This window comes from Betta splendens, chromosome 11, assembly GCF_900634795.4.
Source record: "Betta splendens chromosome 11, fBetSpl5.4, whole genome shotgun sequence".
NCBI classification, from domain to species: Eukaryota; Metazoa; Chordata; class Actinopteri; order Anabantiformes; family Osphronemidae; genus Betta; species Betta splendens.
This window is the reverse complement of record NC_040891.2, coordinates 6208171-6225473: the sequence shown is the minus strand read 5'-3', so window position 1 is coordinate 6225473 and position 17303 is coordinate 6208171. Positions and strand designations below refer to the sequence as shown.

Sequence of the window (17303 nt, the reverse complement as noted above, 5' to 3'; positions counted from 1 at the left end):
TTGCATGGGATCCCATACAAACGCATTAATTTTAACCACCCGACACGACGAATCCACTGTCTGTTCACATCTTATATCTACGTGTCACTATCACGGGGCCAGGAGGATAAGAAGCTTCCTCCTCCCTTACCAAAGAAGCCAGCAGGCGGGGTGAGCGGCGGCCTCCGGGCCGATAGCGTCGGCGATGGGGGCCCCGGGTGTGGCGGAGGTGGGCCGGGGGGCCTGGTGGTGCCCCGTCTCGGAGGCCACACGCTGCCCATCCGGGAAAAGTCGCTGGACCTCGGCGACCGCCAGAGGACGGAAGCCAGGAGGAGGCTGCTACAGACTAAGAGAACCGCTTCCTTCAGGCAGAACTCAGCCACAGAGAGCGCGGACAGCATCGAGATTTACATCCCCGAAGCCCAGACTCGACTCTGAACTGAACTCCGCCCACCTCCTCGAGGAGCGGACCTGTGTTTCCTGCTGCCACTCCGTCGTCATCCCATCCAATCACTCTCCGCTGCTGCGAATTCAGTTCGTTTGCTCATTAAACAAGCAATGAAAGCCATTTTAGTGTCTTGAAATTTAGAAACGATATCGACACGGACGCCTAGACTCCAAATGGGAGCTCGGCTGATTTGAGTTACACACAGTTTGAAGTACAGTAACTGATATTCTTTTTTTTTTTTAATTTTGGCTTATAGCAAACAGATTTTTTGATACGACAGCAGTCGGCAGAGGTTCACGCAGTAGTAGCATGCCTGTGCGTGTTCACCCAGCACTTCGTTATCACTCAAAATAAAGGGCTTTACAGGCGCAAAACCTGACAGAATCCCCCGCTATGGATCCGTGATGCCATTTGCAGTGGACTCACCGCCTGAATCACAAGGAGTGTCCATGAGTTCCTGGATGAATCTCGCCATCACTTTAAATGCCCTTAAAGTCACATGGCTGGCAATGCCCAAAGAACATCAACTACAGCTGGCACCTTTCACCATCTGTCCACCCAGGCGCTCGGCCGGCTGATGGAAAACGCCTCGCGCCTCTCTCCCCTCCGTTCTACACGCCTAGCACGTCCAACCCGGCTGTCTGAATGTGCGAATGCTGTCTGTACATAGTGTCGCCACTCGAGTGTAGCACCGCAGCCCTGACCGGTAGAGACACGCTCGGTGGGGTTAGTGAGCGGCTTCGGGGGAGCTGCCTTTAAAGGCTTTTCGGGACCTCGCTGAGGAGACTCCTCTTTTCACTGTGAGACTGCAGCTCCACCAAGTGGTCTGGGGAGAACCCCGTCACCGGTGGCCTGCAGAGAGCTCAGGGGTTCGGAGACACCCTGACGAAACGCTCACGAAGGAATCAGCTTCTTCATTCTCTTCATCTTCCCCCCGACCCACAACCTCCTTTTAAATATCACTTGATTGAACTTTCCCGTGATTTTTCTGCATCATTAAAAACCTAAAAAGCTGCCCGATCTTCGGCAGAGTTCACTCGCCTAACTTGAAGTGCAGTCCTCTCAGTGTGACACGCTGCTAAAGAGATGATGCAGCGTTTCTGCGATGAAACAAAAGGAGTCATCCACCCCCGCCCCCCCACAACCCTTTCCAAAGAGTCATCAAAGAGAGGACGTCGCTGTGTGAAATAATAGAAATCAAACAAGTAGATATTTGAGCTGTGAGAGAAACCAGACTGTATGTTCGTTGCACTGTTTGTTCCTTTTACCTTCAACCTACCGAAATGACACAGCCTGATGTTTTCACTGAACAATTTGAAGAAGTGTCTCATTCACAGATTTGGTGTTGAAGTCTTTTGTACGGATGCGGTGCACGAGCTCGTTTGGGCGCGCGTGGCGTGAACGTGAAGGGCCGCGCGTCGGAGCCCCGGCAACACTAAAACGTCCAAACTAGCCATTTGAAAGACAAGAAAAATCACCAGATATTTGAATCTTTAAGCATGACCTTCATTTCTTTTCTAACCTTTGGATGGAACATGTTGTTTAAATGGGATATTTTAATGGGAGATGTATATTTTATAGTATAATCTACGTTTCTAGGTTAGTGGATACTTGAGTACAATTACAGAAGCATATATCAAATGTGAAATACTACAGTATTATTATGATAGATTCTAGCCTTGTGTGATACTACAGCTGTGTGAGCATATCCAGACTCAGTACATATGAAAAACGTGTTCAAATGGTCATTATCTTCAGTTTGTGAATGCTGGGTCGGGTTCACAGGGTACAACTGGCAAGTGTGGTAATTGCCAAGTACGATCCTCCTTAGGCCTACTGTATATTGTTCTGTGGTTCTAACAACGTATACTACTGTATCCCTGATTTGTATTTCCTCTTAGAACCAACTACATGTGCCTAACCAGCTATATGTGGAGGTTTCCTTTGAACACAGTTTACAGTACGTATAAATATATATAGCGAGAGACAGATGTGTAAATAGAAACCTATCAAATCTGCAGAGAATATTGTTAAAGAAAATGTTTTATTGTATTGACATGCAATCCTTCGTCTCCCTCATCTCACTTGCAATACACATACAAGGTTGGCAGATTTTGTTCTTCTTCACACTGCATGCGACCTCCTTTTGAAATGTCTGGCAGAATTTCATTTTAGATAAAAGGAAAAAAGCTAATTTTGTAGCTTATAAACTTTTTTTTTGAGTTTGAAAATAACTGAAGGGATTTTTTTGGATGCGGCTATTTCAACGCGTCACGTCTTTGTGTATTATAAACTTGGGAAGGACAGCGGCAACCGGAGACCTTGAAGCAACAATCAGCTTTCTGATTTGACGCTCGACGGATCGATTCGACGGCCTCAGCGTTACACAAGCTGGCCTGGCGGAGGCAAAAAAAATAATAATAATAAAAACATAAAGGGCTGAGAGTTGAATTCACTTGCAGCATGTGGGTTGCAGAGCAGCCTTTTATCCTCTCGTCTCCTACCCTCAAACTTGACGGCATCTCAGCAGCGTTTGACACGGTCCTCATCGAACAAAGCACAACGACCTGCTTTTATACTGTTACTGCACTGTGAAGGACTCTTGACTCCACCCTCACAGTCCTCAAAATGTACACACGGAGGGATGGCGAGGTCTTTCCAAGACGGGACGCCCTTGAGGGAGACGCCGGGGCTTTAAGAGGCTTTGTTGGATCCTTTTCAAACGTAGCAACTACTACTTTTCTTGGACTCTCACTGACTTTCTCCTCTGTAACTGTAATCACAAGCTGAGGTGTTAGCCAGCCACCTTGCCTTGCAACAGGTCCTTTGTAAACACACTTGTGGTGGTTGTGATTTCCATAGCTTTTGTTCCGTGTTTCCTCCATCCATCTGTTCCTCAAAGCATCCGCCGCAGTATAACACGGAGGCCTCCGCTCAAACTAGCAACCAGTTGTGTTAAGCAGTCATTGCAGACACGATCCAACACCAGACAGACTACTATTGGAACCCTTTCACCTCTTTCTAAAAGTGCAACAAGGGGCCGTGCCGGACGGATAAGTCACCTCTGAGTACCTCAGTTTCTAGCAGCAGTGTCTCCAACCCTGACCCAGGCCTCTGTCCTCAGGAGATTCTCTAGCACCGCGAAACCAACAGACCCTGAGCCTCCAGGGCTGGAGCCGGAGCGGCCCTGCAGCCGCCCCCCAGGGATGTTGACCATATTCTCAGAACAAAGGGGCGGGACGCTGTTCGAGCCCATGTTGTCCAGTAGCCATTTACTGAGACTGGAGGGACGCATGCGGGGGTGACTGTAGCCGATGTGTGTGAAGCTCATCTGGAACGAAGTGGTGCAAGTGGGATGTTGTAGCAGCAGATTTGAGTTTTAGTTTGACGTTTCTCAGAGGCAGAGCTGCTCTGGAGGGAAAGTCGGCTCGTCATCCCAGCAATTTACCAGCAATTATTGGCATTTGTAGAAACATGACGGCTTTGAATCATGTTCTGAAATAGGTCTTTTCTCAAAATTATTTTCCTGATCTAATATTTATATAACAGATGTTTACAGCAATGGAAAATACAGTTATTTAACATATCAGACACAGACGGTGCATTTGTGATCATCCAAATATACCATATCTACTATTACTAGGATCTATTATCCAAACTGCTTAATTCAGTAATTCTGAGGTGACGCCGATGCAATGCCTTCCATCGATCTTGTCTATCTACAGCATAACATCCTGTTTCTTTTCAAGTGAACTATTCAATTTTGCAGTTCAATCCAGACTCCAGTCTTATTTTAACTGTTAAGTTTGCATTCAGGCACTCGCAGAGTTGCGTTAAGGTCAGGGAAAGATTGTGGGCTGACTTGAAACAGGTCCATCCCACGGTCACATCACAGACGGCATCAGCTCTGAACCTCAACAAAAACACAATCTTTCTCTACTGTAACTCTGAACAAAGTGCCTCTCTCCCCTAAACCCAACGCCACACAGAAACTCAGGTCTGCGGTTCGCCAGTCTCTCAAATTGTTATTTCCACAAAATAAAAGCTGTGGTTTCCCCAGAGGAAAGGTTGGTTTAAACCAACCGCCACTGACAGTAAACCCTCATTTTAATCTGTTGACGTTGTACCAGATGTGCTTACGTTTGGTTTTCCTCAGAGCCGTTGTGGTTCCCTTTACCTCCAGAGCAGCTCAGAACCAAGACGATGTTAAACTGAAACTCCAATGTGCCTTTAACACTGAGGTGCAATTGTGTTTTTATGTGTGTGTGTGTGTGTGTGTGTGTGTGTGTGTGTGTGTGTGTGTGTGTGTGTGTGTGTGTGTGTGTGTGTGTGTATTAACACTGTAATGTCGCTTTACAGTAAACACACAGGTAACTCATGTGGATCAGAGACAACGGAGCAATTACTATGTAATTAGCAGAAACTATCATACCCTGTCACGCTCATGTTTACAGAACTGTTCATACATGTTGCCAACGGACACTGCTCCTCTAAATACTACATATATTGTTATTACAATATAATTATTATTAGTATGATTATTGACATTAAAATGATTAAATGTTGCCATCACGCTCATTATTATTAATGGTGTTGTCGATTATTAGCTATGGGTAAACATTGTTCTGTATTCAAAGGAGAGTCTTGTGTACAATAACAAAAAATTGTAGTTTATTCTTTGATGGAAGGTTTAAAATCGCTGCTACTAAGGAGATGGAGTAAAGGAAAAGCAAACTGACAATAACTCTGGGAAGACTTTTTATTTCTCTGGGATGAATGATGGACACTGGTGTGAGGAGTGAGAGACCTTGAGGGAAGGGAGCTCCAAACAGATGGACTGAAGGGACGATCCAAACTTTAGATCTTCTTCCTCTGCGTGCTTTTATCCCACTCTGAACTCTCAGCTGTGCCAGAGAAAGACAAATACCATCAACCCGATGCAGATCCTCCGCTCTCTGTATTCTACTCTGCAATGTAGCAAAACCTTTATAGCCCCATCTCTGTGTCCACTCCTCTCCTCTTCCGTCTCGCCCACACGGGTTTGACACAGCGAGCTTTTCTGTCTTTGAGCTCAGCTTCACATTTAAGTTCTCTTTGTTTTCTCTCCATTTGATTCAGTGCCAAGACAGCATATTGTACATAGAAACATTGCTTTTGTTGTTTTCTCCTTTTACAAAACAGCATATAGCAATAGAGATAATATAAGATATGAATTTTTCATAGCGTCACCACTGGACACACGACACACGAGAACAGTTTGAATTAGTGCTGGACAACAGTGAACGGTGTTGCACAGTAACGTGAAAAATCATGATTCTTTGTTGTGTTGTAGTTCTGATTTTTTTTACATTTATTTATGGATCTCGTATCTTCTATGGGTCTAGATGTGCCCAACAAGCACGTCTGATAGCTCTGAAGCCCAGAGAGATGGCACACTGTGACGTGGTTTACCCCAACACAGAATGTAACACTGTCAACGTTGTCAAAACATTTTCTAATGGCTAATATTATTACTATTAATGATTATTATAAAGCTATTTTAGCGAGTTAAAAGAGGAGCGGCGTTTCTTTTGTCTTCTTTGTGTGATTTTCTGACTTTGTTAACAGGTTTGTTGAATCTATGTTGAGTATTCAAAGAGAGACTTCACCAATGTTCAACTTGCCCATCAGGTATTAAAATACATGTGGCCCAGATTCAGTTTTTGCAAAGCACATAGAACATTTCCATTTTATTACTTGTTCTACAGCTGTGAATTTCAAATAATAAGCAGACCGTATAAATATAATAAGTCAGGGTAAAGGATGGGACTAGACTGTCTCCCATGAGTATCCTGTTCTCAACTCCCCCTCAGCGAGTGACATTTCAAAACAATTGCAGCTAAAAAAAAAAACTCACAATATGATTCTGCTACTGAATATAAAGTCGCACAGCGGTGGCCTTCCATTTTACAGACTAAGGTCAGTTGAAAAAAGAAAGAAAAAGCAATTACAACTTAAAAGTTCTCTTACGTGGTATTTTATTCCACTCATTTGAAAGCATGTAGTAACAAAATAGAAAAAGTGCATTTTCAAACGTATTATTCAGAAAACAAATTTATAAAAGACTATTATAAAAAGCAGAGAGTCTACCAGACTGATTTCAAAGCTAGCTTTGATCCTCATAACAACAGAGGAATAATTTAGGAGCAGTGCTTGATTCCTTTATTTTGAAATATAAAGTGTTATCCCTTTAACCACAGAGAAGATCTTGTTGTCTTACAAACAAATAAACCTGAGGCCAGTTGACATTTCAGCTGACATTTTCCATTTTGAGTGTCCAGGCCTGCGCAGGCGTGTCAGGCAGATCAGGCAGCTGCACAGTAAGACCCCCAGTGGGACGGAGTGGAACCCAAGATAAAGGCCCAGGATTCCCCAGCAAAGTCACCTGGACGAGGAACAAAGTGTCTGCTTTAGCTTCTAGAGTCTCCACAATCTAAGGCATCCTCCAAAATAATGGGGATCATCTTTGAATCACTACTACATCACTACTGTTTTTTTTCAGATTTGAACATGACAAAATAAATTATTAGAAAAAGCTAAATCTGTTGTTATTATATGAAAGGTTCCTTTAAATGTTTCTTAGACAGTAAAATGGAAATGTGGAACGTCAACTGTCTCTTTACCTTGGTGGATGCTGACGTCTTGGGTTCCCACAGCTGCACTGTGTGTTTGGGAGGTTTGACTGTCATAAAGGCATAGACAGTGCTTCCTTTAGAAGTATACCTAGAAGAAAATAAGGACAATTAACCAATAATCTACACTGATATCACTGGATCACTCTTGTCTTGTCTTGACTTTCTGAAACTTCCTTCTTACAGAAAACACAAATCACATCTTACCACACTGTTATGGTGCTGTTCTCTCCCTGTACCCTCCAGGGTTTAGAAGCATATATAGCCTCCCCATTGGTCTTTAACCAGGCTCCAACACCCCTCAGCCTCTCCTCAAAAGCTACAGGGATCATCCCGTCAGGCGTGGGGCCCACATTGAGGAGGTAGTTACCACCCAGAGCTACAGTCTGAACCAGATCCTGTAATAAAAGCCTTCAGTCATGATCACAGTACAATGAATGAATGATGCACAGCTCCACCTCTACAGTGAAAGCATGAGCCTCACCCCTATGATGCTGGGTAAAGACATCAGTTCGCTCAGCTTCATGTTCCTACGGTAACCCCAGGACAGCGTGTCCACAGACGTGCACTTCTCCCACTTGTGCTTGGGCAGCTGGCCTGGGGTGTACTTGTCTTCACAGTTGTAGTAGCCGCCATGTTTGCAGGCACATCCAGCTCCCCATCGGTCATTGGTCACCACGGTGTCCTACCAGAACAGAGAGTGGACGGATTGTACGCTGAAGCTCCTCCTTGTTGAGGTGCGCAGTTAGAAGTCGAACACTCACCCGTACAGGACTGTCATTGTAAAGCCAGGCCAGTAGCTCAGTGGAATTCCAGTAAGTGTCCGGTGCCTCCCAGTCGCCATCAGACCAGATAACCTCCGGTTTGTACCTGAAACCGGTGTTTCAGAGATACTTCATATACCTTATGGAGTCACATGCCGCTGTATCTCTCCTTGACAGGACAATTGTGTTCAGTCAGCTGATGTAGTGATTGAGGTACAGACCTTACGACCATGTTATAAATCTCCGGCAGCAGTTTATGCATCACAAAGTCTTGTGTTTTAAATCCGTTCTTCTTGTCGTTCAGGTAGAGGGGGTGGAACCACTCATACAAGGAGTTGTAGAGTCCATAGTGCAATGATCTGAATCAGGGAAATTATAAACTTTAACATTAAGCAGATTTAACACATAAACGCCGAGGCTCACCATGATCTGCATTAGTGCAAGTATCAGTATCAGGAATTACTGGTAACTTGACCTATTACTGCAAAGATTCCTAAATAATGCCTTCATCCACCTTTTGCGCACGGCCTCTCCCAGGTCTCCCACCAGATCCCTGTGAGGTCCGTTGTCAACGGAATTCCAGTTCCAGGAATTGGGGGACTGCCAGTTGGTGAAGCCCTCGTGGTGTTTGGCCGTCAGGACGACATACCTGCAATTTAGCATGGAATAACGTAACATTACGTTTGGACGCTAGGCCATAAAACAGCAGAGGAGTAGATTTTGCTTTTATCAGTGAACTCACTGTGCACCAGACGCTTTAAATATGTCCGCCCACTCATCCGGGTCGAAGAGCTGAGCGTGAAACTGCGGCGCGAACTCCGGGTAGCTGAACCCAGGCGGGTAGTTCTTCCTCATGTAGTCCACGCACTTTGGGTCCGGAGGCTGCTGACCCTGCCAGTGCCACCAGAACCACTCACTGCCGAACCCAGGGACGGAGAACACGCCCCAGTGGATGAATATCCCTAATTTGGCCTCGTCGTACCAAGAAGGAAGCGGTCTAGCGTCCAGGCTGGTCCAGTCGGCGGTGTACCGAGCCGCCGTGCCCGCAACCACAGCGGCAAGAATGAGAAATGGCGCTAGCATCATGTTAGCGCCTGTTAACTGTTAACAGCAACGCTCCACTTGTAACTTTGCTTCACATTCCTGGACGTTTTATTATGATCCTGCGCTTTCAATCACATGATCGTAATCACGTGAATCATCTTCTTCTTCGTTTGAAGGCAGGGGTGCAGCGCCGAGGATCGACAGCGCCCCCTCGCGTCCCAGGACGAGCTACTGCATCTAAGGCCTTTTGTGTCGTATTCAAAACTTTTATTGTGAGGACATTCTGTCCACGTGCATGTGCTGAATAACATGCGTCGGTTAATGCAGTCTTTAATGGCTATATATATATATATATATATATATATATAATGTGGTTCATTGTCTCTCATGATATGAGGTAGGCGGTAGCTTGAAGGGTCTTGCCCAAGGACCCACACTGGATGCCTATTCGCCCTAACGGGGATTCGAACCGGGAACCCCCCGCATGCAAGTCCTGTGACTTTACCGATTGAGCTATCCAGCGAACCCAAGCTAAAAACTGACACCCAGTTTCCAACTGAACATAAGGTGCATCTGAGTCTGTAAACAGCCCTTATATAGTCTGTTTATCAGAGGTTGGGACTCTTCCAGTGTTCTTCCCCTATGCAATATCAAATGTGTATAATAAATGTAAAAACATATTCATAACACACTTATTTTTCCATTTCATTTATTCTAAGATGTTCTGGCTCTTTGAATAAGCTTTCGACATTTTAGTATTGGGAATCCCCCCAAAGCTAATAAAATTAACATAAATTATTTATTTTTATACTGACTAATATGCATATAATATATACTTAAAGTTGACTATACAAGCTCTTCATAAACATCTTGGAACAGCCTTGTGCTGTGGCAATAGATGGTGAAGCCTGCTTTATTTAACTACATGTAGATTTACTTCCACATGTATCAGTTTCCTTCGACTGTATTTGTCTGCAGTTACACAGTTCCGTGGGCTTTGGACGTAACAGCGTGCCATCAGGGGCCAATCAAAGATCCAGCCCGTCCCCTACACCGACGGATCCGGGTGGTTCTCGTTCTCGCACACAGCGTCTCCAGACGACTGGCTCTCCTCAGTCCTGCCCACGATTTCCGCGGAAGCGTCAACCTGTCCCGGGCACGACGCGTACGCGGCCAGAGCCTCCAGTCCGGCCAGGACGAAGGGATCCTGCCGCTGAGCCCTGCGGCCGTAGCCCAGCCGCTTCAGGGTCCGCCGGGTGGTCGTCAGTGAGATGGGCTTCTCCTGCGCGCAGCTGTTGTACAGAGCCTGGATCTGCACGCTCGTCGCCTGGTTGTTCGCCTCCACCATCATCTCCAGCCGCCTCTCGCCGGTCTCGTCCACCAGGCGTTTCCTCCCGCAGGACCCCCGGTGGCTGGAGGTCTTCTGCTTCTCGCACCATTCCCTGTAGACGCGGGACACCGCGGTCTTCGAGAACCCGAGGCGCCGCACGGTCTCCGAGATGCTGCAGCCGGCGTTTCTGGCCCCGACGATCATCCCCCGCTCGAACTCGCTTAAATCCCTGGACTTGCCCATGTGTCGCGGGGTCACTCCGGCCGAGACGCTGCCTGAGGGACGTGATGTCACCGCAGATATTGGCTTTCTGCTGCAAACAAAAGAAAGTCGTAAAAATAAAATGTCTTCTTCTTCTGTGGTTTTTTGCCACACGTGTGCTTATTGTCGCCCTCCTCAGTTTGAGTCTTGATGTCTTCTTTTACACAGCTACTGATATTACACCACACTTGTGGCAGATACAATTTAAACTGCCACATCTAAAACACTACTATACTGAATAGCTTGTGATTTAACATTCTGACTAGTATCAGATGTGAGGCATTTTTATTATGATGAGTAATCGTACGTCATATACAGTGTGATTATTACACCAAACAAGACACTGCCTTTTCACAGCTGCACTGGATTTACTGAGCAAATCTTCTCTAGTAGGTGCTTGATCACTAGAGGACACTCAGAGAAATGAATATGTGATAAATAAACCTTTTCACTGGAAAGCTGCTGGAATATGTGGACATGAGATGAAGAACAGATACACTGCACATTCATTGGAACAATATTATAAGCTTATATGGGAACTTCCATCTCAAATTGTATCAAAACATGTAGGAAGCTACTTTGAGTTATGTGCAAAAGGTCAAAATACACAGAACATACAGAGGAGTGTGGATTTCATCAAACCATGTACAGAAAAAACACCATATCATTTCTGTGAAAACAATAAAACTATTTGCATTTAGGCAAATTACTGTAGCATAGTATCTTAGTCTGAAACAAAGTTACTGGCTACAAATGAGTCAATAAATAATGTCAGAATACAGCAATAATTTAACATCAATTACAGATGAAGGAATGATACCATAGGCTACAACTTCAGAGCATGATCTACATCAGTGCAGACAGCCAGCTGCCTTTCGAGCATCTGTTTCTCCACCAAGTCTTCTACTCTGCCAACCTCCACCTCATCGACATCGTCCATAAAACTGGACCAGTCCGTGCCTCCGTCCGCCCGTTCCATGGGTTCCTGCTGGCTGGCAGGGTGAACAGGGGCAGAGTCATCATGAGTGGTGGTCACACAATTACAGCTCTCGCAGATACCAAAGCGTCTTAGTCCGGGCGAAACACTGGCGCCAGTGAAGGTTCGCCTGCAGCTTTTACAAGACACTGGCCAGTAGTGCCTGTGGACCTGTGGATGGTTTAAATAGTCAAAAACACACACAGAAGCATTGGAGTCATTAGCTGAAACAAAACAATTACATTTAGGTGCTTGCAGTTTAGTCAGAATTCTTACACTAAGCGCATGACTGCGAAGATGTTCCTGCCGTGTGAACCTCTTGCCGCACATTGGACAGGGGAAGGGTCTCTCTCCTGTGTGACAGCGGATGTGTCTCTTCATGATGCCTTTCTGCTTGGCAGTGTATGGGCAGAACGGACACTTATGGAGCTTCACTGGCACTACTAAACCATCACCTGCAGGGGGAGAGAGAGACCAGAGTTCAAGTCTACCAGAATAGGGGCAAATAGTGTAGAATCTTCCTTCTCTGGTTTACACTTTACTCACTATCATCACAATCATTCTCTTTTTTTTTAACTTAAAAAAAGGTAATAAATATGTTAACCAAGAAAAATTTAACAACCTTTAGTTGAAGCTTCTAATTACCTGTGTCCTCTCCAAGCCAATCAGACTGGATCTCCATGATAGATGACCCCACAAACCCCAAACCTTCGTCCAGTCGGCCTCCTCCTGTGCTGCTACTGAGTCCTTGAGTAAAACGCTGCCCCATTCTGTCTCCAAGAGAACTGGGGCCTTCACCTCTGGCTAGCATCTCCATTAGCTGCCTTGCATTAAATGAAGGGCCATAGCCCAGGGAGGAGCGCTCATTAGAGTGAGAGGGACTTGGGGGAAGTAGCCTGTTATGATGAGGATTGTGCATAGTGGGCCCAGGATATGTAGCCAGTTCTTTAGTTTCAGGGGACTCCATTAGCTCCTCATCAGGGTCATACTCTATTTTAGGGTTAACCAACTCTGGGGTCAAAGCAGTAGATGAGGATGATGACAGGTTAGTCTGATCCATGTGTCCCTTCTGTCTTTCACTTCTGGATGGAAACTCCTCCCTGGAATGGTAGTCACTGTCCATATCCCTGCTGGTCCCTGGAGGGGTGGCGGTTGGGATAGATAGGGGGGTTCTAGCTGAGGTCACACTTTCTGAACCTAACCCAGATCCTCTGTCTGCCTCTGCAAACTGTGAGTGAGGCTTGGTAGCACTTGCACCACTGGACATCGCTGCAGCAGGAGTACCACTGTCTGCTGGACCCATACCTCCATCTTGGGCCTGGTCCTCCTTCTCTGCACTCCTCTCCTTCTCTTTGCTGCATATTTCTAGAGAGGAGCGTATGTAGTTTTTACAAAAGTTCACCAGGTCAGTCATCTGCAGGTAGCTGGCTGCTGACATCACCTCAATGACATTGCTCCTGTTAAGTCCCAAGCGGCCAGAATAGAGGAAGTCGAGGATAATCGAGAAAGCATCAGCTGTTACAATGTCCAAAGATGCTGTGCTGTAACGTTGCCCACTATCCTGCAAAGTAAATACAAGATTTGAACAATTTAAGGCATCAACAACAAGATAATATAAAGACACTGGAAACATCAGTTCAGTTACTCTCACCTGCAGGTAGTGCACCAGCAGAGCCCGAAAGTAGCCACTCCCAGCAAATAATACATTACGATGAGCCTTGAAGACACGGCCCTCGACAAGGATGCTACAGTCGCAGAAGAAGTCACGCTTACGTTGCTCATTGAGCTCAAACAGCAGTTTGGGCAAGTAGCAAGGCACTTCCATGGTCACACCTGTTGGTAGAAGAGAAGAGAGTGATTTGGTTTTGCAGTTTTACACATACACAATAACTACACACACAAACATGCAACATAAGATGGAATGATCAATGTCTTAACTGAAAAATAAAGTATATAATAATTCATATTGTCCGTACTAACAATGAATATCATCCTAAGTCAAATTATACATCTCCGAGGGAACTGTGTGTTCATCAGTGAGTCAACTATTAAGCACTACATGTCTAGCGTTAACGGCAAATTACACGCACCATAAGACGACGCTGCTGGAGCTACAAACAATCATTCAGGTTTGTCAGGCTCTGCTCCATGTTTTCCTACAACCTAGCTAGCATAATGCTACTAGCACAGAGTAGCAAGTTGATAACTGACTGTTACAACTCTGACTAACGATAACGAACGCAATTTATAAATCAGGCTGACGCACTATCAAATATTAAAAGCTACAAATATAATCGCCATACCTTTATATTCAGACGTTTGAACCTCGCAAAACCTTAATAGTAGCCCGATACTACAGATTTGCGCTGTTTAGGTTCATTGTCCCATACCCAGTGAACAACTTCCGCTATAGGCAACCGGTGACGTTCCCCGTTTATCCAATCAGCGACCGAGGGAGGCGGAACCACAATGACCGTGGTAAAATTATAAACGAAGAGAAATGCGTGAAAATTGGAAATTGTGTAAAATAATCATTTTCAATTTCCATTTAGTTGTTCATGTATAGCTTTGTAAATTGCATAATTTATGAATGATATAAAAAGTTCAACATTTCCTCTGAAATCTAGTCCTGCTAAAAACTTAAAATGTAGTAGCAGCATTGATAACATTCCTTAATTCTATGGCATATGGTGATATGCTTATAGAACCTTATAGAGCTTAGCTCTATAAGCTATATAGCTAATAGAAAATTAAGATGCTTTTATGACAATGCTCAGAAATAGCAGGACCAGGTAGCATGAGATCCAGAGGTGACGCCAAGCAAGATGTTTTGCATCTTATAGACACTTATCAAGTGAATTGCATTGCAATGTATGGTTTCTCTCTGTTTTCTGTCCTATTGCTGTTGTGAGGTGCAATTTAGGGTAAAGGCATCCTTATTCATATATTCTTCTCTCGTTCCCTGGAGTGGTTGTCACTTAGTATGAAGCTGCAAAACCTATATCGAAAAATCTTCACTCGCTTTTATTTCTGTGAAGTTTGAGTCAAATCTGACTTCCCCAAAGCCTCGAAGTATCTCACTCTTTCTCACAACAAGTCCAACGTGCGGCCGCACAGTCACGGGCAGCTTGTGCCATTGTCTGCTCAACAACGCTTGTTTATTTGCCTTTCACTTCGGGGAGAAAATAGTTCCTTTTTTTATTTTTGGACGTAGCCAGAGTAAACAAGTAGTTCCTTTAGTTTTGTGCCACACCCTCTCAGCACAATCCACAGCCTTTAGAAGTGTTTTTACACTGATTGGTGCCGACCAGGCAACTTATTTGTTTCAGATATTTTCCCATGGCAAACACGGCGAATACAAAGGCTTCGTGGTGGCCTGGAGAAACCACAGGGTAGGCGTACATGAGCTTCCATACTCACCCTCTTTGTAAAATGAAATTTATGGCACCTCATAAAATCTCTATTCATGTGTATGAGCACTAAATATAAACTAGAATAAACCAGCAGGGTTTGACTCGACTTGTAAACTTGACCTGGTGGAGCAGTGTGTCCGGCCCAAGGCCAGTCAGCCGTCAGTTGACCCAGCTGCCCAACCCTCGCACGAGCCCGTCCCATCACAAAGCGGAGACGAGCTGAACTCCGAGGTGGCGCTGGTTCCTGACCTTCCTCTCGCTCTGACTCAGGGAAACACAGGACCTTTGTTTTGGTCATCTGTTGACGTACGACAGGAAACTCCCTTTCCACAAACCTTTCAGAGCCGAGCAATCCTGCAATACTGCCCTATATGTGTGGCAGTTTAATGCCGGTTTACACCCAAAAACCCCTTAGGAGCAAATAATATTTAGAATTTATGATTGGGTTTTGGTTCACGCCTATGATTATGATGGCGCATGATTTAATGGAGCTCAGCCTAAAAAGTAAATAGACGTATACGGCTGTTATGTAAGGCCGCGTCCAGATTTGAGACCTCACTCATTGTGTGTGTTAGCCACTGTGAGACCCACAGCTGGCACAGAGGGCTCCAGCAGCACCCCTCTGGGTCCCTGTGGTCTGCGCCTCAGCACATAACAGCCACTTAGGCCGGCATTTTCCCAGGCTGAGACAACACACCACGGTGGCAGCGCGAGCCACAGACAGGGCCTGATTAAAGAGTAGAGACAATGGAGGGAGCGAGAGCCGGGGACCGTGGTGGCATTTTCCATCTCCGCCACTGTCTCCTGGGGGGGACCAAGTATGTGCCGTGAAACTTTTGAATTATCCCAGAATCTCTGGAATTCAGACAGAGGCACCGCGGAGAGGACCCTCGACCGGGGTTCAAAGACACTGGAGAGGAGTGCGGTGGGCTGGTGGTGAAGTCGAGTACATAGGGGAGAAGGAGTGTGTGCCTGTGTGTGTGTCAGAAAACCCGACTCGCAGAAGATAGAACATGTTTGAGTTCGACTCATATATACTTTTATGGCATAACGTCTAGAGATGTTTGACTTCTGAGGAGGCATTGATCACTGAGCAATGAAATACAGCCATGTGGTGAGAGCGTGTGTGCGTCGCTGTGCTTTTATCCCTCATAGGATCAGATAATGCAATCATGGCCAATCATTGGGAGTCTAATACAGCAGGCGCCCCTCTTTAGTTTAGAGACGCCACTTTCCTCTGTGGTCGCAGAGGAAAAGGAAGCGAAAAGGGAGAGGGGCAAACCTCGTCTTTCTCTCTCTCTCTCTGTAATTATCACTTAATGTTCCTCGCTGATCTGAGGACGTCTGCCTCCTGCTCGGGCCTTTCTTCGAAAATAAATCTCCCAGGCTTCAGTATCATGCGCTTGGGTCCACAGCAGAGTAATAAATGGAGTTGTCCCAGACCGCAAGCTTCCGGCGGCGCTGAGGCCTCAGCGCTGGCTGGCTGTTTATGCCACAGCCGAATCCGCGGATCAAAGCGCGCTGTGTACAGTCAGCTGACCTCAAGCGAGGCTCCGCGTCCGACAAAGGCGGCGTTCGAGCCGGCGCCGCATGCAGACGGCGCGGAGCTGGCCTTCTGAGCGCATGCCGTCTGGCTCCTCTTGCTCCGTGGGCGGGTGCCTGTGTGATCCTGCAGAACTCATCCACGTGACATCATGTGAACTAGGTATCAGCGCAGTTTCGGAGCATTTTGTGAATATAAGAATATCCACTGCATGCGTCGCCCTGTGAAGTCCAGATCGAGCCGGTGCCAATAAACCATAACCGATTATATTAGCTTATGCAGTAAATCTGCTAAGCATAGTCCCTGATCCAAATGTTTTATAAATGTCACTTTGAGTCAGTGAAATAAAAAGACGCAGCCCAGCTCGAGTTTAGTGATCATTTTACGACTCCTCTGGTGATGGAAATTATGCTCATCATTACGCTCATCCTCTCTGCGTTAAAGATTCCTTTCTTTTCCCGAGCGCTCACTGTAATCCCCTTCTGGGAACGCTAAAAATGGCTCCTCTGGGCTGCCGTGTGAACGAGGCGCCGGCAGGAGGCCTCCCTGATAAAGCCGGAATCTTAGGTGTAAGGTTAAACGAGGGATTTGGGAGAGTGAGAGGCTGTCGGAGAGCAACGGCACAGGGTCGGGTCGGCGGAGAAGACTCCGAGGCTCAGCATCAGTTCATCCAAACGTCAAGGTGACCGATCACTAATGTCAGTGTCAACGGAAAAGCTTGTAAATGTATATCTGATATGTTACAGTAACTTAATATTAACGTCATTCACAGGTTCAGTCAATGGGCCGCAGTTTAACACTTAACACCTAATTCTGTGGGGAGAGGTTTAAATGAAGGGTTTAGAATTTAGGGCTTTCAACATCCATAACCTCA

The 17303-nt window shown here is 45.8% G+C and overlaps 3 protein-coding genes across 4 annotated transcripts in view; 1 reads left to right on the top strand and 2 right to left on the bottom strand.

Moving 5' to 3' along the window:
* dlgap3 (discs, large (Drosophila) homolog-associated protein 3) overlaps positions 1-5983 on the top strand; it is an 80498-nt gene extending 74515 nt beyond the window's left edge. For both annotated transcript variants that reach the window (XM_029167556.3, XM_029167555.3), the window contains exon 13: positions 103-5983. In XM_029167556.3, coding sequence (XP_029023389.1) covers positions 103-417 — 315 coding nt within the window. In that variant the 3' untranslated portion in view covers positions 418-5983. The remainder of the gene's footprint in view (positions 1-102) is intronic.
* Positions 5984-6427: 444 nt separating this feature from the next.
* LOC114865987 (tissue alpha-L-fucosidase-like) lies at positions 6428-9077 on the bottom strand. Its single transcript, XM_029167558.2, has 8 exons — positions 8605-9077; positions 8377-8511; positions 8084-8221; positions 7863-7968; positions 7583-7783; positions 7306-7496; positions 7090-7189; positions 6428-6851 (listed from the first exon to the last, which is right to left on the bottom strand). The coding sequence occupies exons 1-8, from the start codon at positions 8946-8948 to the stop codon at positions 6717-6719; spliced, it is 1350 nt and encodes a 449-aa protein (XP_029023391.1). The 5' UTR covers positions 8949-9077; the 3' UTR covers positions 6428-6716.
* Positions 9078-10765: 1688 nt separating this feature from the next.
* zbtb8b (zinc finger and BTB domain containing 8B) lies at positions 10766-13910 on the bottom strand. Its single transcript, XM_029167557.2, has 5 exons — positions 13777-13910; positions 13125-13306; positions 12119-13034; positions 11750-11928; positions 10766-11644 (listed from the first exon to the last, which is right to left on the bottom strand). The coding sequence occupies exons 2-5, from the start codon at positions 13296-13298 to the stop codon at positions 11324-11326; spliced, it is 1590 nt and encodes a 529-aa protein (XP_029023390.1). The 5' UTR covers positions 13299-13306; positions 13777-13910; the 3' UTR covers positions 10766-11323.
* Between the last annotated feature and the right edge of the window lie 3393 nt (positions 13911-17303).

What these genes read in the sequence shown, in the direction of transcription:
- LOC114865987 (XM_029167558.2), bottom strand. Translation starts at nt 8,948, where the DNA reads ATGATGCTAGCGCCATTTCTCATTCTTGCCGCTGTGGTTGCGGGCACG. An exon ending in ACAATGACAGTCCTGTACGG is followed by an intron (nt 7,784 to 7,862) that starts GTGAGTGTTCGA and finishes CTGTTCTGGTAG; the next exon opens with GACACCGTGGTGACCAATGA. An exon ending in AACAGCACCATAACAGTGTG is followed by an intron (nt 7,190 to 7,305) that starts GTAAGATGTGAT and finishes ATTTTCTTCTAG; the next exon opens with GTATACTTCTAAAGGAAGCA.
- zbtb8b (XM_029167557.2), bottom strand. Translation starts at nt 13,298, where the DNA reads ATGGAAGTGCCTTGCTACTTGCCCAAACTGCTGTTTGAGCTCAATGAG. An exon ending in TTGGCTTGGAGAGGACACAG is followed by an intron (nt 11,929 to 12,118) that starts GTAATTAGAAGC and finishes CTCCCCCTGCAG; the next exon opens with GTGATGGTTTAGTAGTGCCA. An exon ending in TTCGCAGTCATGCGCTTAGT is followed by an intron (nt 11,645 to 11,749) that starts GTAAGAATTCTG and finishes AACCATCCACAG; the next exon opens with GTCCACAGGCACTACTGGCC.